The following is a 23,823-nucleotide window of genomic DNA, read 5'->3' as shown; positions in this document are numbered from 1 at the left end:
AGTTACGTTCTGTTTTGGCGTGCTGTAACCGGTTTTCTGCTTACAGGCGGTTTGAAGTTTCTGTTTTAAATTACTTTATTTGAGGCCAAAAGTCAGCTGATTCGAAGGAAAAAAGTAGGAAACAAAGTACCACAGGCGGTATGTATTTAAGACAAAAAGGAAAAACCCAGGCAGGTGGCATGTACCTGCACATGGATATGACAAACACGGGGCCTCTGGGGCCTGGGGTGAGCACAGGAACCAAGGCAGGAGAGCACAGGGGCGCATTCCAGGAGGAAACAAGGCCAGCTGACCTTGACAAGAGCCCAGGGAACATGTGATACACAAGCTGAGGCTAGGAAGGTAAACTGAGGCTAACTGGTGGACAGAGCCTTGAGGCTGAGGGGAGGTGTGTGGGCCTGTGACCACAGGGATCCACAAAGGTGCCCAGCCCACTGCCCAAGGAGAAGGGGCCTGTCCCTAAAACTAGGGTGGAATGGGGGAGGAGAGGAGGAAATCGAGACATGGGGACTGTGAGGTGGCAGTGGGAACAGCCTCCGCTCCGATACCCACAGTGAGGCCCTGAAAGTGGGCCTGGCACCCCCCGGCAGGATGGGGCTCATCACAAAGCCTGTACGTCTCGGAGGCCCTACCATGGCATGAATGGAATAAAGCAGGGGACAAGCAGCTAGCCTGGGAGGCAGGTGTGAGGTCGGGCTGTCCTCTGAGAGAGAGATACTCATCACCATATAAGGAATAAAAACGAGGGAAGAGGAGGAAGGAGGGAAAAGGATTGGAATAAGCTTAAAGAAAAAAAATACCTAAAGATAGCCTAAACAAAACACTCCCAGCCCCTAGTGCCTGCCTCACTGTCTGCTAGCCATATGGTGTGTGATAAGCCAGAACGCTTTTATTTATCTTCCTCCTCTGTCTATAAAGCCCCACTGACAAGGCCCCAATTGAGGCAAAGGCTGCGCCGTGCTCTGGGGCTGGGACAAGCGGCTCTCAGCCCTTGCTCCAGGAGGCGGCCAGGCTGTGATCTTCCTCCACCCTCCACCCTCCACCACCCGGCCTGGCTGCCTGTCTGGGCCCCACTAGAGCCATGGCCTCCACAGCTGTTTTCCCACATCTGGAGAAGCAACAGTCCAGGCCAGCTGGGCCACAGCGCAGACAGACAGCCAGCTCATTAGCGTTCACCCTCTCTGGCTCACTGGGCCGTTCACCGGGTGACCCAGACAATACCTAGTCGGGGATGAGGCAGGTCAGGTGGTGGGGGTGGGGACCTCTCCTTGTGGCTAAAGTTCTCAGCCACTTCCAGTAGTGCTTAACAGGGGTGCTGCCTCTGGAACCACAAACACTTTGGGGCTTATGCCTTCCTGAGGCCGCCAACCACCCCCATTTCCTTGCACGGGAAAATAGTCAAGCAATATCTGAATTTTGCCAGGTCCAAGTTCTCTGCTCTTCCCTACCATGACCCAAGTAATCACACAAAGGTCTGGGCATGCTCGGCACTCCCGAGCCCGACCTCAGCCTCTGCACAGTCTGACCACCTCCCGCAGCCGTGCTTTGGCGGAATGGAGCCGTGCGTGCGTTTATGCATGTGGGCGTGTGTGCGAGCTGTGTGTGTGCATAGCGCCAGGAAACTGATCAGGTGACTCTTCCACCCACCCATTGCCCGGTTAAATGTGCATTCATAGAAACAACAATTTTTAAAAATTTTTAGTTCTATGTTTTCATTACAGTTGACATTCAGTATTATTACTCTGTATTAGTTCTGGGGTATAGTGTCATGGTTAAACACTCATACACTTTACGAAGTGGTCCCCGAGGGTTCCAGTCCCCACCTGGCACCACACGCAGTTACTGCAACATTACTGACTGTATTCCCTGTGCTGCACTTTACATCCCCATGACTACTTCAATAAATAGATGTTTAATACGGGCATATCACATGCACTATTTGGGATAGCCAGGGTCTGGCACCAATAATGTCCTTCTTTAATGACAAAACCTTTTATTATAAAGTCATTAAGCATGTGATTCTGTTACATAACAACATCACGCTCAAGCACACTGTATGCATTTTAGGTGAAATGTTCAAATTAAAACTATAAACTACTATCTCCATGTTCCTACCCTACCAACCCACACTCAAGCAGGTGTTACTTCTGCCAGACCCTATATTAATACTAAAAAAATATTTGTTTTTTTATCTGAAATTCAGCTTTAACCAGAAATCCTGTGTTTTCATTGGCCACATCTGACAGCCCTGGACGGCAGGGAGGGGCAGGACCAAGGCCTCAACTGCCCTGCTCTTCCCTGCTTCACACCCCCCCCCAAAGGCAGCCCCAACCTGCGCCTCGAGGTTGTGCCCCCAGAGGGCGCTCTGCAAAGGCCTTGCAGGCTCTGTGTGGCCCTACCTTGCAGCTGAGACCCTGGGGAGCTACACATGAAGGCCAATCTCAGCCGAATCTGGAGTCCCAAAGAGCCCTGAAGGAAAGCATTTGTGGGAGACCCGGCATGAGGGAGCCCAAGGGAAGATGCCCCCTTGTCCCCCCAGGGAGCATGGAGACCCCAAGCACTAGCAGTTAAAGGCCTGGCCATGTTTCAACAAGAGCCTGTCCTGGGCGGCCTCACACCACCAAAGGCACCCCCTGAGCCAATGTAAAGTAGCACCCACAGGGGTGGGCAGCTGGTTGGCGCACCAGGAGCATGAACTGTGTTATAAATGGCCTTTACCCAGATCCCAGGGCAGCGGGTCCGGGCAGGTCCCTGCATGAGTCCTGGCAGGAGATATGACCCAGCCCCAGTGCAGCGCATGAGGGGCATGGACTCGAGGGCTCTCGGCCAGGCCAAGTGCCATGGGTGTGTGGGGCATGTCTCAGCACACGACCCAGAGACATCGAGAGGCAGCTGTCATTCCCCTACTCTGGCACTCAAGGCAATAATAGAATGACACTTCATCCCTAATCTGGGGTCTATTTTTGCAATCGTCCAGAAAGCCACTGGCTATTAACATTGGGTTGGACAACACGAAGTTGCCATTTTTGTTAAGTCAAGAATCTTAAGAATACGGACCATTACATAGAGCCCAATCAAACGACAATAATAATGCTTTGCACCAACTGTGTGTCAGGCTCCATGCAAGGTCTCTGAAGTATATTCATCCTGTAATGTTTAATTCTTACAACCACTCTCCAAGGTAAGTATTACTGGGCCTGTTTAGAGATGCAGAAACCGAGACCAGAGAGGTCAGTATGTTCATCCAATGGGTGACTGACTGGGTCTGTGTGACCCCCAAACCACATTCATTTCCCCCACCGTGTGGCCTGGGTCATGGGGGTCCTTCCACGTCCTCTGCTCTTTGCCTCTGGGTCAGTGGCTGGTCATTCCTGTGGCAGTGGGCGCTGCCAAGACTCCCACCCTGCCATCGCCTGCCTGTGCAGGGGCCCCACTGTAGCTAACTGAATCTGGCCTCCGGAATTAGCAGCAAAGTGTATTTAACAAACAATTTCAAGAGGAGAAAAACATCTGAGCATTTATTTAGAGTGAGAGGGGAAAGAAGCCAAGACATGCACTCCTAAAATAAACAGAAAGCAATCAAGGCAGAAAAATCTAGCCCAACCAGTTTTAAAACGTTGTAACCACAACTAAGAACTAACATGTAGTGGACTGCTGCAAAGGCATCAGGTGCAGTGTGATCCAGCATCACTGCAGACCCAGGGGCATGTGCTTCTGCGGCTCTCCTCTGAGATCACGGAGCCTCACAGAGGAGAGAGGAGGAGAGACTTCTCAAAAGAACAAGTTGCAGACAGAGAGGGCCACTGGTCTGCTGGCCCACCATAACCCCCCTCGGGGGCTGAGATCAGCACAATATTGTAAATAAAGGGCTGTCAGACGCCAACTTTAAAATAAGAAGAAGAAAGGAATGTTCCCTCCTTGTGAAGTAAGATTCTGGAAGTCAGAGCACACGTAATGCACAATAAAAGTAGTTTGCACAGTTCCAAGTGAACATGTGTAGACATCAAAGTTGAAGGACAAAGAGGAGCACCGACCTTCACGTGGGCCACATAGTGATGACACGTGTCCTCCAGGTGGACCAGCTGCAGCTTCTCCGAGACCTGACCCACCGACTCTCCCAGCACCACAAAGTAGACCCTGGGCAACTGGCTCTTCTCCTTTTTGGCCACATCAGCCGTCAGAACGTAACTCAGGCCTGCCAATAAATAAGGTCGAAATGTCAGCGAGGACAGACACACAGTGACAAGGCCACCTTTGCTGCTCCCCCAGACAGGATCACATGCACAGGTCATACGACACCGAACCCTCCACTGCACAGGAGACCACGACCCCATGTCAACACGTTCTCAGAGAGAAGCCAGCAGCGGGGTGCTGGCAGAGCTGAGAGAGAACTGGGGGCCCCCTGCCTTCCCACTGATGCTCTGTGCATCACACACGTGGCCACCCCCACCCCCCATTTCCACTTCATGAGTTATCAACTGAGCCACCAATACACACACTGACAATCAGCTGTACCCAGCACAGTTCGTGTCCTGAGAAGCAGACACCACATCAAACTCAGAGAATATCACCAGGAGCTGCCGACGTGACCGGGGCTGCGTGTAATCCTGACTTCTATACGGCACTGGGATGTGTGCCCGGCACAAGGGAGAAGCGATCCAATAATTCTGACTCACATCACAGATGTCCGGCCGTGCTCTGCAATCACTACATTGACTGGACCGCGCACCGTCCGGGGTCCACAGGGAGCAGACGACGGGCCAGGCAGTGCGCAGGGGCAGGGGCTATGTCAGCGAAACCTGAGGGCTGAACACCCTGTCTCCGCAGAACTGACATCCATGGAAAGTCAGACTAAGGCAGCGGCTCTCCCTGCAGGCAGCCAGGTGCGCAGCTCACGCGTTTTATAGCACCTAGCACTTTATCAAGGCCATGACCACCACAGGGCCGCACTGCGGTGCTCTCCTGAAAAGCAAACCTCAGCCCCTCCCCTCTACGAGTAACACCGAGTGGCAGAACTTGCTGTGACACAATTTGGGATTTTTTTTTTAATTCTCACAATAGCCCTGACCCCTGTGTGTCTCAGTTGGTTGGGCACTGTCCCCCAAGGTGAAAGGTTGCCAGTTTGATTCCTGGTCAGGGCACATGACTGGGGTGCCGGTTCGGTCCCCAGGTGAGGTGCATTTGAGAGGCAGCTGAACGATATTTCTCTCCCTCTCTTTCTCCCTCCCTTCTCTAACCTCTCTAACAATAGATAGATAAAATCTATCTATTGTTAAAATCTCTCTCTCTCCCTCTAACAATAGATACATAAAATCATTTTTTAAAAGAATAGTCACACTATAGAAGGCGCACTGGATGAACCCAAAAGGTTCTACCCCCATTATTTGGGTCTACTTGTGAATGTAGAACAATGTGTCTTATTAATTAGGTAAACCTGGCTTTGGCATTAGCAGTCCTGTCTCACTACTTGTCTGTACCAGAGAACCCCATTTCCGAGGTCAGCCCCTTTGTAATGCTTTATTATTTTTCAGCTGCTTGGTAGGTTCAGGGGTTCATGCCACTTTTGGAGAGAGAAAAGGAACTTACTGTCCATAAAACAATCCTGGGAGACTGCTGAGCACTGAGAAAGCAGACGACCCCTGCCCCAACTCCACACCCCAGCCTCCTCGAAGCCAGGCTCTGGCAGCAGCAAAAAGCTGCCAACACTGAAGGTCGGCAAGCCAGGCCCCTGGCACGGCTCTGAATAACAGCGCAGGGCTCGGCCACCGGGGGAGGTATGAACCAGGGGAGAGGAAAGGGACCTGGACAGGCACCCTGCAGCTGCCACAGGGCTTGCTTTCCATGCATTTAATGGTTCTTCTGGGCTTCTGCCATCTCGGGCATCCTGCCCTGCCAAGCTGGCGGATTCCTGGTTAGCAAGGGTGAGTCTGCCCCAACTTGTCTATTTCAGCAAACAGCTGATTTCCAAGGCAAGGCTGGGTCACCAGGAGGGACCTGGGACCTGGACCATCTCAGGAGGTGCTGTTAAGAAGAAAAGAATGCTTGCAGGAAAGTACCTCAACAGAGAAAACACGGAAGCCTGGGCACACACCGCATACCGGCTTCCGTGCGACCACAGCGGGAAGTGGGGGCCAAGCAGTGACGGTGAGTCTTCACGGCCATTGAGTTCGAAGCCCTTGCTTTGCAGATGACGAGTTGGGGTCTCATAAGGGAACAAGGCTTGCTCCAGGCCAGAGAACCACCCACCTCAGAGCAGAATCTAGAACTCTCCTAACCTGCAGTGTGGGTTATTCCTCCCACCCTGGCTCTCGGTGCATTTTTTTTTTTTACATTATATGACCAAAAAAAAACAAAAAAAAACCCTCACATTTTTTGAATGAACCAACCACAGAACCAAACCAGTGCAAAGACCTAGAACTGAACTCTGGCCAATTCACTTTCAACCGATCACAACTGCTCTAAGCCAAACAGTAGGAAACGATAAGTATAAGTGAAGCGAGTTTCCGAGTTCTGTTCAGTAACATCAGAGCTAGAGATGGACACCAGTGGAAGAGGAGCCAGAGGCCTCGGTGCCCCACTGCAGTGGTGGCGGCTGCTACGTGGGGTCTCCTCTACAGCCCCGTGCTTGGCCTTCCCCCCAAGTGAGAATGTCATGGCTACTCTTCCTGGGGAAGGTGGTCACAGAGAGAACTCGGGGTCAGAACCATCTGGCTGAGCTCAGAGAAAGCCTGGGTGGAAACGAACACAGGAAGGCAGAGCGGATGACAGCGGGGCCCCACCCATATCCTCTCGGCTTTGCCATTTCTCTGATGTCCAGCCCAACCTGCACTGCCAGCACCTGCATCCCCTTTCCCAGGGGTTTCTTTGGTGGCTGTGCTCACATGCATGACAGGCCGCAAATGCCCGAGACTCCAGTCCCCGGGGGCAGCCCTCAGTGCTGCAGGAGCCCTGCTCCCTCACCCCTTGGGTGGCGTAACACTGCGCAGTGTCCCACCCTGACTCCCAGGGTCCCTGCAGGACGCGCCTCTAGCCACCCACAGTGGTGATCTGCTCAGTCACACACCTTCTGAAAACCACCTGTGAGGGTTTTTTTTTAAGTGTCAACCTGACTGTGTTAGGTTGACCTTGGTACCCAGGTGCCCGATCAGACACCAATCTGGATGTCACTGCCAGGGTATTTTTTAGATGAGATTAATATTTAAAACAGTACAATTTGTTGAGGTTTTTTTCCCTTAATCCTCACCCAAGGACATTTTTTTTTCTTTGCTTTAGTAAGAGATGGAGGGAGACAGAGAAAACCAATGGGTTGCCTTACCCACTGGGACTGGGGATCAAACCCACAGCCTAGGTATATGTCCTGACCTGAAATCAAACTGCAACCTTTCAGTCTATGTGACAACACTCCAACCACTGAGCCACTGCGGCCACGGCTAATCAGTACAATTTGATTAAAGCAGATTACCCTCCATGGTGTGGTGGGCCTCATCTAATCAGTTGCAGAAAAAAAATCTGAATAAGAAAAAGACTAAAGTCTCCCCCCCAAAAGAAGGCATTCTGCTCCCAGACTGCCTCCCAGCCACAATATCAACACACACACCTCCCCTTGTTCTGTGTCTCTGAAGAACCCTGACCGAGGCAGCTACCTTCCCTTCCTGTCTCAATGTCCCATTTTCCTACTGGTGCCCGCTGGGATCACCTCCCGAATCAACAGCGTGCCCTTGAATTCTCGACTCGGGCTCTGCTTCTGGGAGAATCCGAATTAAAATGGGGCAACTCAGGAAAAGGGAATGAGTTCAGCTTTCAGGATGTGCCCAGCGCCATGCTGGGTCCTTGACAAACACCACCTTTGGTCCTCCAAAGCCCCACCCACAGTGGAATCACCAAGCACACATATCCCCGTTGCGACACAATCGGGGGGAACAGCTTAGTTGCCGGAAGGTGAGCCGAGGACCTCAACTGCGCTCTGCTCCAGGCGGCACGTGGGCACGCCAGCGCACTCCCTATCGGACTTTTCTAAAACGTTAAAGTATACAATAATCACAGACAGACCACATTACCCAGTTCATCGAGCACAATCATTTTGGAAGCTTTTCATCTTTGGAATTGCCTACTTAGTGCCTCTCCTTGATTTAAAATTTACTCTGCCATTTACACTTACACGAAAGGAAGTCAGCTCCCTACCAGACTCTCTCGTAGAAGAAAGCAGCCCGGAGGAGACTTCCGACGGCAAACCCAGCCTGAGTGAGGAGGGTCTGGGATCTGCCAGGTGGCAGGAGGTGTAGATCGCAAAAAGCCCTGAGCTCGGCTGGTAGTTTTAAGCAGCACCCACCTGAAGTGGGTCTGAAAGGGAGCCCCTAATGACGGGGAGGAGGTGTCAGAGAAGCAGCTGATCAGCCTGCTTGGTTAGGACGGCTGGCCCCCGAGGGAGGTCGCCCCTAATGCAAGCCAGCCCCGCCAGCCCCGTCCCAGGAGGGGGCTGGTTCTGATTAGGGCCCTCTCCAACAGCACAGTTCACATCTTCAGGTTCTCCTCCGGCAGCTTGTGTCCATGCCATGTCGAATGATGTCACATTGATGGAAAAGCTGATCAGCCCCAAGTAACGCTTCCAGCCACCGCCTTCCCCTGCCCCCCGCTGGTTCCTGAGGGCCCCCCGGGCAGGGAGGGGGCCAGCTGTCTTGTATCAACTGCCGCTCTGGTCTCTCCCAGAGAGTTGATTCATTCCCTCTCCCCATCAGAACATGATTTCAGCTGTGAGATCCTACTAATAAATTCTCCTTCCAGAGTTACTCTGAGTCCCCTTAGAGTTTCCCAGAAGAGCGGGGGGAGGATATTTCCATTTCCATTTGATGAGCTTTCCTGAGTTCCCCCCCTATCACTCAAGGAATTGAGTGCTAATTATCAGACCAGGTCGCCCCCTCCATCATACAACACAGAGCTGCCTCATCTCCACGCTTTTCCAGGAGGAGCTAAGAGAAGTGCACCCCGAATGCTGGAGGGAAGGGTCAGGGATCCCGTCACCTGGTCGCAGATCTATTTATGTATTGACTTGGATGACCTTGGCGTGGCTACTTCTCGGGACCCGGGCTCAGCTGTTCGGGACCCGGGCTCAGCTGCTCGTCTGTGTGGAGGGAGGGCAGGCGCCCCTGCTCCTTCATGGCTTTGCTAGGCTGACTGAGCGCCCTGGAAACATGGGGACACAGACCCTGCACACGAACACAACCCCTCGGCCATGCCTTCCTGGTTCTCACCGAGGACTCTAGGGAAAGCCCAGAATCGCTGGCTGCTTCTCAGCCTCCAGAGACTGACAGGCACGTGTTAGGCTTCAGCGTGGCCAGCAAGTAGGTTCAGGCCCGGCCCATGGGTCAGGGACAGAGCCTTTGGGGACAAAGCATTCACCAACCTTACTCACGACATCTAGAAGGTTCCAAGGAGCCGCTCCCCAAGACAAGAATGAAGTGATTAATGAAACGTGGGATGGGCAGAACTCTTGCTTGGGGAAATACATCATAAACGGGTTCTTGAGGCTGTGGGAGCTCAACACTGGATCTGTACCCCAACACTGAGCAAAGGACCTGCCCACAAGGGGCTCGGACACATCCCGAAGCCGCGGGAGCATTCGTCATTTTGTCCTGATCATCTGCTACCCTCCCCTCCAGACCGCGAGCTCCAGGGGGACAAGGCCTTCGCCTGGTCTGTTCTCTGCTCTGTGCCCAGGACCAAGCACTGTCCTGGCACTTTTAAGAACTGAAGAATGATTGGCTGACTGACCCCAACAGGCGCTTCGGTAACGCCACGTGACTGGATCCTTGCTGTGCCGATTTTCGAAGCTGCTGTCTCTCAGTTCCAAACCCACCCTTCTCACCCTGCGATGCCATTGCTGGGATGGGACTCTGCAACCTCGCTTCTGCTTTGCTAGCGGCTCCATGTGGCTCTGCCTCGAGGGAGCTGGAGGGAGGCTGCAAGTCTGGAGGACAGACCACGATGGGGCTCGAGGCTTCCTGTTTGCTTCCCCTTCCTATCAGCTGAACCCAGCACCAGTTTTGCACAACTGATGGCTCCACAGGCATTCAGTCAAGTTCCGGTTTGCCCCCTGCATCCCCCAGAGCCAGATTCACTGCACCCTGCCAGAAACACGGGCAGCAGGAGCTAGCAGCCTCTCCTCCAAGCAGGTCTCTTCTCCCTGCTTCCAGGTTCCAATAACCCAGAGGAAGCAAGCGGTTCACCTCTGCCGTCACATTTTCCTTCTGCTGCCGTGACCAGAGGTTCTCATATCTAAGCCACCTGGAAGCTTGTTGCAACACAGGCTGCTGGGCCCCCGCCGTCAGAGTTTCTGATTCAGAGCTAGAATTTGCATTTCTAACAAAACCCCACGTGCTGCTGCTGCTGCTGCACCTGGTCTGGGGACAACACCTGGTGCAGACCGAGTAGCAGTGGCTGCTTCCTGAAGTAACTACCAGGTCCCCTGGGACAGGCTGCACTGACCCCCGCAACATTAAATTCCCTTTGTTAAAATAGCTGGTGTGGTTTCTGTTTTCCTGACTGGATCTTCCCTGAGGGGCCAGAGTCACCCCTTGAGTCCCCAGGCTGTTGCCAGAAGCCAAAGCAGCCCCTCCAGTGGCTTGGCTGACCAGCTGGCCCTGAATTCTCCTGTGACCGAGTGGGAACTGTGGTTTTCCATTGCTGAAGCAGAAAATGAAGAGGTGAAGGGGGCCCTTCCCTGCAGTCTCCTCTCTGTGTAGTATGTTTGAGCCCCGGCAGGTCCCATGGGAGAGAAGAAACCATAGACGAGACAGTAACACCGACTGCTATGGCTCCCAAAGCATCCCCAGAGAGGCGCTGTGGCTGAAGGTGCCAGCAGGTTGACACCACTGAAGATGCCACTCCTGACGGCTGTTCAGAAGTCCCAGCACACCGCCAGTGCCGCCTTATTGAGCTGCCCAGGCTGCACTGCCCAAGCGCAGCCATTTCACAGACGCTCGTTTGCCAGCCGTTTGTGGCCAGAGCCACCACCAACATGGCTCCTCCGCAGCAAGGAGAGTGAGGAAGGCTCACAACCGGAGTCGCAGCCCTGAGCTCCCCATGCAGAGGCTGGGCGATGGCCCTGAGCCAGCCTGCAGCACCCTGTGCTGGGCTAGAAAGAGAGTGGAGCGTGCCTGTGCCTGGGACCTGCCCCGACCCCTCCTCCATCTGGAAACCCAGGAGCTGACCTGCCCAGCGATGCAGAGCCAAGGGCCTGCTTTCTTCGCCCATCTCCAGAACCCCCCACCCAGAGCCGGACTCATACGGCTCCCTGACACGCTGCCTTTCACCCCCACCTGATTTCCCATCCCATTGCCAAAATGACTGCCTGCCTCCCCTTCTCAACCTCTCCACAAGGCCACTGCCAGCTCATCTTGGGGCAGATTTCTGCATTGCCCCCTCTGCTGGGAGCTCATTTTCCTAAACACCAGAGGAAGAGACAGAAAATGCCGGGGATAGATAATTCTCTGCCTTACCCTGCCAAAAGTCTCAATTTATCATTCCCTTTAAGCCTGGATCTTAAAAAACTTAGACTAAAATGTTTGATGTCCTCAATGAACGCTTGTGGCAGATGGAGGGGAAGGGAGTGACCTGCACTGGGGGAGGCACTTGCTCCCTGCTGCCCAGAAGGCACGTACTACCCGTCACCCAAGCCTGCCTCTGCGTTATACCCCGGCACTCGAAAACCCTGGCTAAGCCTAAACCTCCATTATAATCCTGCCTCACAGTCAGTGTCCGCCTTGCTCAGCTCCCGAACTTGCAAATCAGTTTGTTCTACCACTGCCCCGTGCTCTGAAAGCACTCCTGGCTCAAAACTCGCATCTTGGTTTCCTCCCCCCGGCCCACCTATACCAACTTAGCTTCACCTGTACCACAACAGTCAACATAGATAAGAGTCTGAGAGTTTTGTGTACCGCTTCAGGATCGAAATTGTAAAGCTCTGTTGTCCCCATTAGCAGCTCCACGGGGACATGCCTGGCACATGTAGGTGCCTGATAAATATCTGTCAAATGAACACACACGAGCTAGTAATTGCTCACTTCCTTTTTTAGAGCTCCAGAATAGTTCTGCTTATTTTTAGGTGCACCGAAAATCGATCCTCAACAATTCCTTCAAATGTTTCTTAATAGAACCTGACCACATCACGAGTCGGCGTTTGATGGAGGAACACACCATCTAGTTACGTGGAAGACGTGTGAGTCCCACCAGAATTGTTTTCCCTAGAGACTGCGGGGCCTTCCACAATTAGGGAGGCGGCAGGAAATAGTTTGGGGAAAGCAAAACTGAGTATCATGAAGCCAGAAATCAACCCCTGGCTTTCACCAAAAGATCTGTGATCCTGAACCAGTATATTTTTCTCACCAGGCTGCTCTTGAAAAGTTTAACCCTCTCTTACTAACCAAGCCCCAGGTTCATGCATTGTAGGTTTACATCCAATTTTAACACTTCTAAGTGCTTTAAAAAAAAACCTACGTTAAAAAGTATAAGGTTTAATTGTTGAGCTTATTCAATCCACCCGGAAGGCAAGACTGAGAGCCAATGAGACCGTCAGCCCAGAAGGGTAGGAATACTGTTACCCACAATGCAGCTGAGACACGGTCCAGCATGTGGAGGTGTGCTTCTCCACGGCCAGGGATGTGTGTGCGTGCACATGTGTGTGCACATGTGTGTGTACACATGTGCGCACCAGAGCAGCGCTGCTCAACATCAACTGCACACACGGATCTTGCTGAAACGCAGATTCTGGTGGAGAGGGGCCAAGGGAGGCCCGAGGGTCTGCATGTCTAACGAGCTCCCAGGGGACAGCACTGTAAGTGGGCGGGGGGACATTCGTGACACTAAAATGTGTAAGAAAGTCAGCGAGTCAGATCCTTATCAGTATCTCTCCCCCTGAAACTTTACTCTGTTACTTGATCAGCCTTTCAAGGAAAAAACACCTACTAATCTGCACAAGGGCTCCACACTCACTTCCTGCAGGCAATCCCAGGCACACTGAGCACTAATCCACGCTGATTCTGGCTTGTGCTGGGGCTGGATCCTGTCCCTGGAGCAGGATGAGCAAGTCAACCTTCCCCAATCAAGAGAAATAGCAGGACGGCTGCCACCGGCCCGGCAACGCCTGCCTCTTTCCAACCATCTGAAGCCAACAAAGCAGCTCCCCCTCATTGGAAATCAAGGCCATTGTTAAGAGTCAGCATCCCCGTCCTGCCCACCATCCTGGGTCTCTGATCCCACGACAGAGGGCGTAAGGCCCTCACATCTGGCTGATGCTGCAAGATCAAGGGACAGCCTCTGTAACCCCAACGCTCCTTTTTTCTAACTCCTCCGAATGTTCCACGGGACCGGGCTCCAGGCACTGCATCTCCACAAGTACCACAGGCCTATCCCTCCCAGGGCCCAGTGAGGTTTCAGTCCGGCCCTCGTACGCCGCAGGAAAGGGCACCCGGCCTGTGGGCCTGCTTGCTGCCTGCGAGACCAGCCGAGACGCAGAGCAAGCAGGGACCCAGAAACACCCAGGGCTGCCCTCAACCCTACAAGCGCCCTCCAGCCAAGATGGCTCCCCTGAGCCCCAACTCTATGGCTCATTACCGATCTCTCCGGGGACATGCCTGCCGTGGAAGCTAAAGCAGGCGGTGACGTTCAGGCAGTTCACAGGCTGCTGGCCGTCGTGACACTGAGGTGCCGTGATGTTGATGGAGACTGGGAGGAAGATGGACACGTCCACCGTAATGACGGGTCTTGCCCTGCAGGTCGAGAGAGGAAGGTGACTTAGTCATGTTGAGAAGCAGCTCCCAGAGCCAGACAAGAACTAAACCGACAGGACAAATCCCAAACCTCCAGCCCAGCACTTAATTAAAGCAGGAAATAACCGAAGAGAATAGGGCCAGGATGCTCTGTGCACACCTTTTTTTTCTGGTTCTTCAGCTTATTTCCTAGTAAGTTAATGGTTAGCTTCCCAATAATAAAGGCAGGTTAGCTGTTAATAAAACCCATGTGATTGAAGCCATAAATGAGCCACCAGATGTTAAGTGATTGTTCAGAATTTTACCAATTACATGGTGACTTCTATTTCATTAAGAAGAAATGAAAATACTTAAACGGCACTCGACAGCAGAACCACGACCCGAGAAACAGCAGCCCCCCAGGACCCCCACAGCATGTACTCCATCCGAAGCATGAATGGCGGATTTCGGGTCCCATCCAGTGGGTCAACCTCCCCCACCCCTGGCCCTCTGTTACTCCCATCAATTCATTAAGTATTTTTCTCAAAGCACTTGACTAACGGAGTCCCAGCTGGTAACAGCAGAGTACTTCAGAGCTGATGAAATCAAACAGTCTGGCCTCAGGACCAAAGGAAACCCAATGGACACCCACACTACGCACACCACTGTGGACAGTCCCTGCCACAGCTTGATGGATGGGCTCCGTTGCTGTGATTCCCCAAAGGTGCCCGACAAAAGCCCGGAGTGAGTCACACCAATCTGCCCTCATGGCAAACATCTGCTCCCGGACCATCCACCTAATCTGTGGCTTAATCTCCTCCCATCCAGGCCTCACCAACAGACCTTTTTACCTCTGGCCTTCAGGCACTGGGGTCACATAACAGGATTAAGGGGCATTCACAGCTTGAGAACAATGACCTTACTTATGTACAGTGACCCCTCAAAGAGTGCCCAGGGTAACAAGACAGATGGGGACAATGACCCACTCCAATGGATGAAAGCATTCAGGAAAACCTTGCAGGAAGAAGGAAGTGAGGGGACATGGGGCACAGACGGGGGTAGGGTTCACTGAAGCCTCCGCTGCCATGAGACAAGGGTCAAGAGAGAAACAGTGTGACTGGCAGCAGGGAACTGTGGGAACCCCAGGGCGAATCCAGCTACAGGACTAACGGAAGGCAGAACAGCAGGGCCTGAGAGAAATCCAATATCCTGGTCTCCCCATTTTCTCCTGGGTCCGTCCTTGGAAGACGATATGAGCAAATAGTCACTGCTGGTCCCGGGGGTTGTACAGATGCCAGTGGACACTCTCTAAAGCCACGCTGCCCCTTCCATGGCCAGCTCAGGTGTCTGTTCTCTCCCGGGAAGCCTTCCTTAGCGATCCCGGCAGTAGGATGTCCACCCCTGCTGAGGTCTCTGTGTCCACTTACTAATTAATGTCACTGTCTACGGGCCTGTCCAGAAGGTATCCAGCCATGTAATATGAAGAAGAGACATGTACTGAAGAAGATACAAGAAACATTGCACACAGGACAATGATGCTTCAGTGCCCTTCCAAGTAGGCACCCTGGGACCTCACACAGTTCTCCCAATCGCCATCGGCCACCCCCATCGTATTTTCCTGAATCTCACTGATGGTCTGAAATCTTTTTCCTTTCAAGGTAATTCTGGTTTGGGGAAAAGCCAGAAGTCAGAGGGCACCAAATCTGGGCTGAGTGGGGCTGAGTCACCTGGGTGATTTGATGTTTTACCAAAAAACTCTGCACAAGACATGATATATGAGTGGGCGTGTCATTGTGATGAAGCTGCCAATCACCAGTTAGCCCATAGCTACGGCCTTCTGAATCATCCAAATGTAACATAAAATTTAATACACATTTGTTGCTCTATTTGCTCATTTTTTAATGTTTACTGCCTCACAGTACACACGCTCACTCAGCGGTGTCTACGGCCCCCACTGACTAGTACAATAAAGTCATCAGTGTTCACACAGCACATTCCAGTCCACTCTCCTTGGCTGCCAGGTTACATTGATGTCACACAAGCCATCCTCGTTATATTAACAATGGCTGGACTTTTTCTGGACAGACCTCCTATTTCCCGACCTGCCACTAGTCTGCAGGCCCCCCAGGAACTGGGATCCTGGAACATCCACCCTGATGTTCTCAGAATAGTAACTTTTCAAAAGCCCTCGTTAAACGGGTGCCAACTTTACCACAGGCCAACAGATTAAAAAACCACAGGAAAGCTCTGGCCAGTGTGGCTCAGCTGGTTGGAGCATCATCCCATACAGGGTCACAGGATAGATTTCCAGTTGGGGCACGATCAATGTTTCTCTCTCACATCGATGTTTCACTCCCTCTCTCTCTCCCCTTCCCTACACCTTCCTCTAAAATCAATGGGCATATACTTGGGTGGGGTTAAAAATTAACTAATTAATTAATTAAAAATAAAAATAAAAACCAAAAGAAAGCCCAAAGTTTCACCAGACAGAGAGGGGCCAGGGAGAGCCCTGCCCTGCCCAGTGCGGGTCCTGTGTCCTGTCCATTGCACTGAAGACAAGCCCAGCCCTGCCATCACCCCAGGAGCCACCTGGGATGCCTGGTCGCTCCTCTCAGGGCAGAAGGCGAGGTGAACAGGAAGCAGCAGCGAGAGGCCCAGACAAGGCCATGAGGGCTGTGCAAACAGAACCCTCTGACACGCCCCACCAGGACCTTCCCAAGCACATCTCCCTCCAACACCAGTTCCCTCAAACGTTTTTGTTCCAACTCCAAGTATTGTTTTCGGACCAGGAAAAGCCCAGAAATCTTTCACAGGCCTCTCGGACCACTTCCTCTGACTTTCAATGGCATCACACCAGGGCTATCACCCCAGTGCAGGACCTGCGCCCCCCCCAGGCTAATCTGAGGGAACAAACTTCCCGAGGGCAGACCCAGCCCGACCCACCCTGCCGGCGGGCAGGAGGCCGGCTGTCATGGTGCCACCTGCAAAGGTGCCAGCCTCTGAGATGCAAGCAGAGGGGCACCTCAGGACAGTGACACACACGTTTCCAAGACTTTATTCTGAGGAAGCGGGTGGCTGGCACACTTCTTTCTGATGGGGGACAGGGCAAATCCAGGTGAACGAGAAAACCAGTCAGGCCGCATTCTGACGTGGGCCGCTCCCCTTACCCTGGGCTTTTTCGGGGTCAGTGGTGCTCACGGGGCAGTGGCGTGTGGGCAGATAAAGAGCCTGAAGTCCTGGGGCAGATGCTCGCCTACCAAACCTGCCCTGAAGCCATCTGCTCCACTGTCAGTAAGGTTTTCCCAGAGCTCAGGCTTAACCTGCACCCCTGTGGACTCTTCACATGAAGATATTTAAGAGCAAAAAGTTGCCCTGACTGCTGTGGCTCGGTGTGTTGGGCATCACCCAGCAAACTGGAAGGTCGCCGGTTTGATTCCTGGTCAGGGCATATACCCGGGGTTGCAGGCTAGGTCCCCAGTTGGGGACATGCAAGAGGCAACCCGTCAATGTTTCACACACTGATGTTTCTCTCCCTATCTGTCTCCCTTCATTCCCCTCTCTCTAAAAATAAGTTAATAAAATCTAAAAAAAAAAGAAAGAAAGAAGAGTCTGATGTGTTTTTTTTTAATCCTCACTGGAGGACATGTTTATTGATTTTACAGACAGGGGAAGGGAGTGGAGGAGAGAGGAAGAGAAACATCGATGCCAGAGAGAAACAAACATTGATCAGTTGCCACTCACACACACCCCAACCGGAGACCAAACCCACAACCTAGGCATGTGCCTTGACCAGGGATCGAACCCGTGACGTTTCGGTGTACGGGACAATGCTCCAACCAACGAAGCCAATCGGCCAGAGCAAGCAAGGTGTGTTTCAAGTGCATGCACAGTTGCGATGCACTTCCCCTCTCCCCTTTTCTGGTCTGCCCAATCTCCTGCCAGCTAGGGCATGACTAGGATGCAATTGCCACCTTCAGATCTGAGGGGCTGCTACACAGAAGGCAGGGGACCCAGAAGCAGAATTTGAGGGAGGCAAGTTTAACCTAATTCATGTCTGAGTGGCTTCCTTTCCTTGAGCACATAAGTCAGGCTCTGTTCTCCGCATTTCACATGGACTAATTCACTGAGTCCCCCCATGAGGTCACTAATTCTCCCGAGCCCCCCATGAGGTCAGCACCATGACCTTGTTGAACAGGAGAGACTCCTAAAAAAGACGTAATGAGACTCACGTTGTAAGGGCAGAGTCAGGCTTGCAGCGGAGGCCACTGGCCCTGGGGTTTACTCTTAACCCTCCGCATATTCTGCCTCCTCAACAACTGAACGTGGTCGGGAGTTCCCTGGGGGTTGACCGGTCCCCTCAGCGGCTACTGAGCCCCGCCCCCAGGAGCCCTGCCACTGAGACGGGGGGAGAGGCACTGCTGAAGGAGAAGGACACAGGGTGTGGGACTGCATGGCCTCTGGGACCCCTTCCAGCTCCGAGGTCCTACTGGCCTATTTTAGGAAGCCCTGCCATCTGATTATTAACAAAACCCAAGAGTTGGCTCCTACTCCAAAGTGTAATTCTGCCTCCTCTGACTCATACAGACAGAAATACTTGGAGATAGTTCCTGGGTGGGATGGCAGCCCACTGGCCTTTGTAGGCGATCCAGGCTGCTGGGCTCTAGCGAGCACTGGGCCCAAGCTCATAGCCCTCAGCTCCACTGTCACCAGGGAGAGACGGTCCACCCAGGGGCAGAAAGCTCCCAGTCTCTGGGGAGTGGGGACTGACGAGGTGGGGAGCGGAGGATGCAGGGTGTGGGGTGAAGATATGGGGTAGGACAGTGCTCTGCAGGCCCCTCAGTGCCCCAGCACCCATAGAACATGACAGTGTGTGTCCAGCATGTTAATGAAAGGGGTTGTTCACAGCAGAAAGCAAAAACCCCTGGGGCCCAGGACAGCCAAACTGTGCCTAGAAGCTCCAAGGATGCTATTGTCTCACGCCCGTGAGCCACTGGAGGCCCACCAGCGGGAAACCCTGGGATAGAGAATAATACAAAAGGCAGAGGTGGCTTTGGCCAGGTAGTACAGTTGGTTAGAGCAACATCCCTATACGCCAAGGTTGTGGGTTCAATTCCTGGTCGGGGCACATACAAAAATCAACCAATGAATGCATAAATAAGTGGAACAACAAATCAGTATTTCTCTCTCTCTCTCAAATTAATAAGTAAAAAAAAAGGAGGAAGAGCCCTGGCTAGTGTGGCTCAGTGGATTGAGTGCCAGCCTGTAAACCAAAGGGTCACTGGTTCGATTCCCAGTCAGCACACACAGCTGGGTTGGGGGCCAAGTCCCCAGGAGGGGGCCTGTGAGAGGCAACCACACATAGATTTTTCTCTCTTTCTCCCTCTCCCTTCCTCTCTAAAAATAAATAAAATCTTTTTTAAAAATAACTTTAAGAAGAAAGGTAGCATTCCCACTTACTAATAAGCACCTTAGCCAGCACTCAGCCAGGGAACTGCTGACTGACAATAAATGCCTCCCTGTGCCCCCTCCCACCGAATTCCACCCCTCCCCCATAAAGAATGTAATCCAAGAAGCAAGAGAGATGCGGCTCACCTTAGAAGAACCACACTGTCGGACATGAAGGCTCCAATAGTTACATCTGAAAACCAGAAGTGTACAGGTTCAGAAACTGGCTGAAGCCCGTCCTCCCCTCCCCCGGGTACTCCAAAGCCACGGTCAGGGGCCTGACAGCCATCCTCTAGGCCACACAACAATGGGGTGAGAGAGCCACACAGCCCCACATGGCAGCCAATCACCAGATGTGGCTTCTGTGCCCCTGCAGTGTGGCTGGTCTGGACGGAAGTGTGCCATGAGTGTAAAATACAGACCAATCTCGAAGCCCCAGCACAAGAGAACATGAGCTATGCCCTTAATCTTTTATATTGATTTTAGGTTAAAACGATAATACGTGGGTGATACCGGATTAAAGAAAACACTATTAAAATTAATTTCTCTTGCTTTTTTTTCTCTGCGGTTACTAGAATATTTTCAATGACATATGTGGCCCACATTATGTTTCTTTTGGACATTAGTGAATGAGAGAGAGGGATACTCTTGGACAAAGCCCCAAGTTCTGCGGAACTTGTGCGTCAAGGTTTCCACTGCACCCCTCACTCTCCGGGGCCTCGGAGTCGCCCAGCGTCCTTGTCTGTACTGGGGAATGGAGACAAGAATCCCGTGTCCTCGTCAAAAGCCAGTAGTAGCATTTCATAATAATTAAATCACAAAGTATTTATTCAGCATGTATTAAACCATTATTAAGTGTGTTAAGTATGCATTAACTAGAGTAAAATCAGATATTTTGTTCAGAAGATACTTGGTGGACTCCAAACCAAAACACAAGTGTTAGCTGGCAATGTTTACCCCAAATAACTGGAATTTCGGAAGTATTCACTCACCTAATATCTCTCTGCCTTTCTTCCTGTGCAACATAAGCCCCTCAGCCCTAGGGTCCCATTACTACTTGGCAGAACCCAGCATCTCAATCCGAGAGAGTCTGAATTTCTACGTTTATACGACGCCCTCCTTAGGGAAAAGCAAAGAGCAAAGCCGCGAACAGTATGAATTGTAACGCTGCTATAACTCCTGCACCTGGGTGCGCTTGCTCATTTCGTTACTTTCCAACAGTCTTTTCGAATTCATGGAATGTTTGAAAATAAAAGAACCCGACAAATTTGCTATCCCTTTTATTTAAAAAATGTGAGGTATATTCTCATATGAAGTATTCACGTGCCTGCTCACCCTGCATTTACAGAGAAGCAGCCTGGGTCCTCAAGTAGCACAGTGTGGTCTCCGGCCAGTCCCTGAAGTTCTAGGAGGCTCGGTTTCCCTGACTGCAAAGTGTTGATGGAGGGGAACACCCCCATCCCCACCTGCCTACTGGGGTTACCATGCCCAGTGCATGTGGAAGTACTGTGCATATATTCAGGGCTAAACCAATGTTAGGCACTACTCAGGAATGGCCACAAACTGCCCGGGACAAGAACTGCTTTCTCCAACTATAAGGACCCCTGGGGTCTGCAGGGACAAAATGTCCACATTAACCCTTTCTTATTCTCATTCCTCCCAGCTCTGTAACAGTAAAGGGATGCCCACACCCCCTCTGTGTATAAGAATGGGAATTTGGTGCCCTCCTGCTGAATTTCAGTCGTTTCCCCGAATCTTCCCAAAACACTTTAAGTAGAAAGAACTATTTTCTCAAGATGGATAGCAAGATGGCAAGAACATTGTTTCCTGAACTCCACAGATGGTTTTGGATTTTTACAATTCTCATCTTTATGTCCTTTCCTCTTCCCACTCCATCCCCTTCTACATACAGCACCGGAATTGCCTGGGATGGAGGTTTGAAATCGTACGTTTTTAGTCAGTTAGCCTCAACCAACACGAGGCATCGACCCTGAGGACGAGCCAGCCAGCCTTGCCTGGGGAAGGTCCGCTTTGTCCATCAGCGGTTTCCTTTGTGCTCACAATGTTTCAGTAAGTTTTGTGTAAGGACCCGGGGTGGGGGGGGGGGCACTCAGCTCCTCTTTCCCTCTCCAGGGTAAGAAGCACGTTCCACTGTGGTTACATAATATCCAGAGAACATAAGGTTTCACTCTTTATCATTTTAAACATGGACAGCGCTTTCCCCCCCTTCATTAGAAAGCCTTCCTGCCACAGAAATCGCTGTCAGATCCACCCACCTGGTGCTTCAACCCTTCAGAGTAGATCATTTTAAAAACCCAAAAAGAAACTCCTGCGTTTTCACCTTAAAACCAAACACCAGGCAAAATACTCCCTCCTACTGTGTGAATTTTCCTAGCCCTGAATAGGTGTAGCCACTGCTCAACCAGACTGGAAATGACTCTGCCCCGTGCGTTTCCCTTCCTTGATCTCGTCGGCCTTTGGAGAGAAAGCAGCTTACCCGGATAGCCATTTCCATCCATATCGACACCTCCTGATAGGGACTGCCCAAACATCCGCAGAACGGGGCTGATCTTCCGCCCCGACAGTTTCTGAAACAGACAATGGGGACATTGAGTCACCAGAAAGGAGCACAGTCATCAGTAAGAACCCGTGACCGCGTTAGCCCAGCTTCCATAGGACGCTTGGCCTTGACTTTGTTGAAAGAAAAAAAAAAATGTAGCCCTCATTGGATCAGGAAGGGGCTAGGTGGGGGGCATCTTTAGCAGGCAGCTGAAGACCACACACTCCTTTATCATCACGTGCCTTAGCCACATGCCATCATTTAAATTTCTTTCTAAGTTCAGCGCTAATGAAAAACCTCCCTAGACGGGTGAGTTAATGTTTTGACATGTTGAATAAAGTTTGAAGTGGATAAAGTTTATTTTCCATTTCTAATGAAGGCTCTGTTTTGTTTTTACACAGGTATAGCCAGCCGAGATTCTAAGAACATTCTTTTCCTTATATTACCCTATCCAAATAAGTACTAAACACGTATCTCTCCGCTCCCAAGAGGCACACCTTAGAGCCTTTCCCTAGGTCTCAGGTGGCAAACACCAGGCCCGGGGGCCGAATCCAGCCTCCACCTTGTTTTATCCAGCCCAGCACCTTGTTTCTACCTGGTGGCAGCACCAAGCTCCTTGCCCCTAGTTAAGGAGCAGTTACATTTATACAGTCCTAAAATTACATTCAGCCCTTTGAAGGCAACCACGAGGCTGGTGTGGCCCCTGGTGAAAACGAGTTTGACACCCTGCCCTAGGTGGACAGGCGGTCAGCATTCCCAGATGGACAAGAGGACCCCGGGGCAACTGCCTCTCCCCATCGGTCCAGCCAGAAGATCTATGGGCCCCTGAGCTTCGTGGACAGGATGAAACAGTTTGACCTCGTAAATCCAGAACTCATGGTTCTGAGCCTTCCACACACTGTAGGAAACCCCCCAAAATGAGCTGAAGCCACCCCCACCCCAAAGGACAGCTCTCAGCCAACCACGGGGAGCTCACAGCCCAACCACCACGGGGCACACTAGCATCTGTGCTTTTATTCATCATCACGTTCAACGGATGCGAACACGTGCCGCATGGGTTCCAGACTCCCTCCCTCACAAGCAGCCTCCGTCGCCCAATGGCGTTTGGGTGGCCCAGCTCCTCACAAACATACCAAGCCTCCTGCAGCAGAAAGCCCTATCTCCTAGGACTTGCCCTGTTCCTCCCTCCCTTTGCCCACACAGGCTCCTCACGGAAGCTCAGTCTATAACACCCTCATTGCGGATGATAAGAGAAATGCTTTGTCTGCATGCCATTCAGCGAAATCCTTGACAGAATCGAGTTTTCAGATACCCAGGGGCGCTCTTTGGACTGCCTTTCCTCATCCTTTTCCTTGCTAAGTCATCCTCCAGAGAAGTCACGAGGCCGGGGAGGGGAAGTTTCCACAGGGACCTACGGATGGAGATGCCAGGGACATTCAGAGCCCCCAGCAGCCGGTAACTACAAATCACCCTCCACTTGGCATCTTCAGCGAAGCCACCCAACAGGAAATGTGCAGGCATCGACGTACACATCGGAACACTGTAGGAAACACTAAAGAAATGTTGCTTGCTAACAGGCAGAGCCCACACCCCACATGGCTCTGTCTAAATAAGTGTGCATGTGTGCCTGCGTATTTCGTAAAAGCCACATCTTGAAGCAGACCCCCTTGGCTCTGAAGTCCAACGAGGCTCGCAGCAGCTTACCCTGGGTTTGCATTTCTAAGGTCTGCTGTGGCTGGGACGAAGGGGAAGAGCGGAGGGGTGGTCCATCTGGGGGTGGCAAGGCGGGCTTAAGTTATCCCACAGACATCTGCAGGCCATTATGCCATAAAGCCTGGCAGATAAGTCTGCTCGGTACTAATAACTCTAAATGAAAACCAGGAGCCTTGGAGAACCTCCGCGTGACCAGGTTTATTGGCGGTGTCCTCATGGCAAGGGAGAGATCACAGGGGCCGCCGGGACACGCCCAGGGGGCTCTGCCGTCAGGGGAGGCACACGGGGCTCTTAAAATCAACACTTCTCCTGGTGAACTGCAGAAAGAGGAACGGGTTAAAGAGTAACGGGGAAGAACTGGGC

General features: G+C 52.0%; 1 protein-coding gene across 2 annotated transcripts in view; it reads right to left on the bottom strand.

The window, feature by feature from the left end:
- ITGA9 (integrin subunit alpha 9) overlaps positions 1–23,823 on the bottom strand; it is a 309,655-nt gene that overhangs the window by 210,359 nt on the left and 75,473 nt on the right. For both annotated transcript variants that reach the window (XM_037070767.1, XM_037070768.1), the window contains exons 12-15: positions 21,685–21,775; positions 19,335–19,380; positions 13,609–13,763; positions 4,035–4,195 (exon numbers count right to left, since the gene is read on the bottom strand). In XM_037070767.1, the coding sequence (XP_036926662.1) occupies positions 4,035–4,195; positions 13,609–13,763; positions 19,335–19,380; positions 21,685–21,775 (453 nt within the window). The remainder of the gene's footprint in view (positions 1–4,034; positions 4,196–13,608; positions 13,764–19,334; positions 19,381–21,684; positions 21,776–23,823) is intronic.

Source organism: Sturnira hondurensis, unplaced genomic scaffold (assembly GCF_014824575.4).
Source record: "Sturnira hondurensis isolate 20B ecotype Veracruz unplaced genomic scaffold, ASM1482457v3 Scaffold0019006, whole genome shotgun sequence".
Lineage (NCBI taxonomy): Eukaryota > Metazoa > Chordata > Mammalia > Chiroptera > Phyllostomidae > Sturnira > Sturnira hondurensis.
The sequence above is the reverse complement of the archived record's forward strand: the minus strand, read 5'-3'. Positions and strand labels throughout refer to the sequence as shown.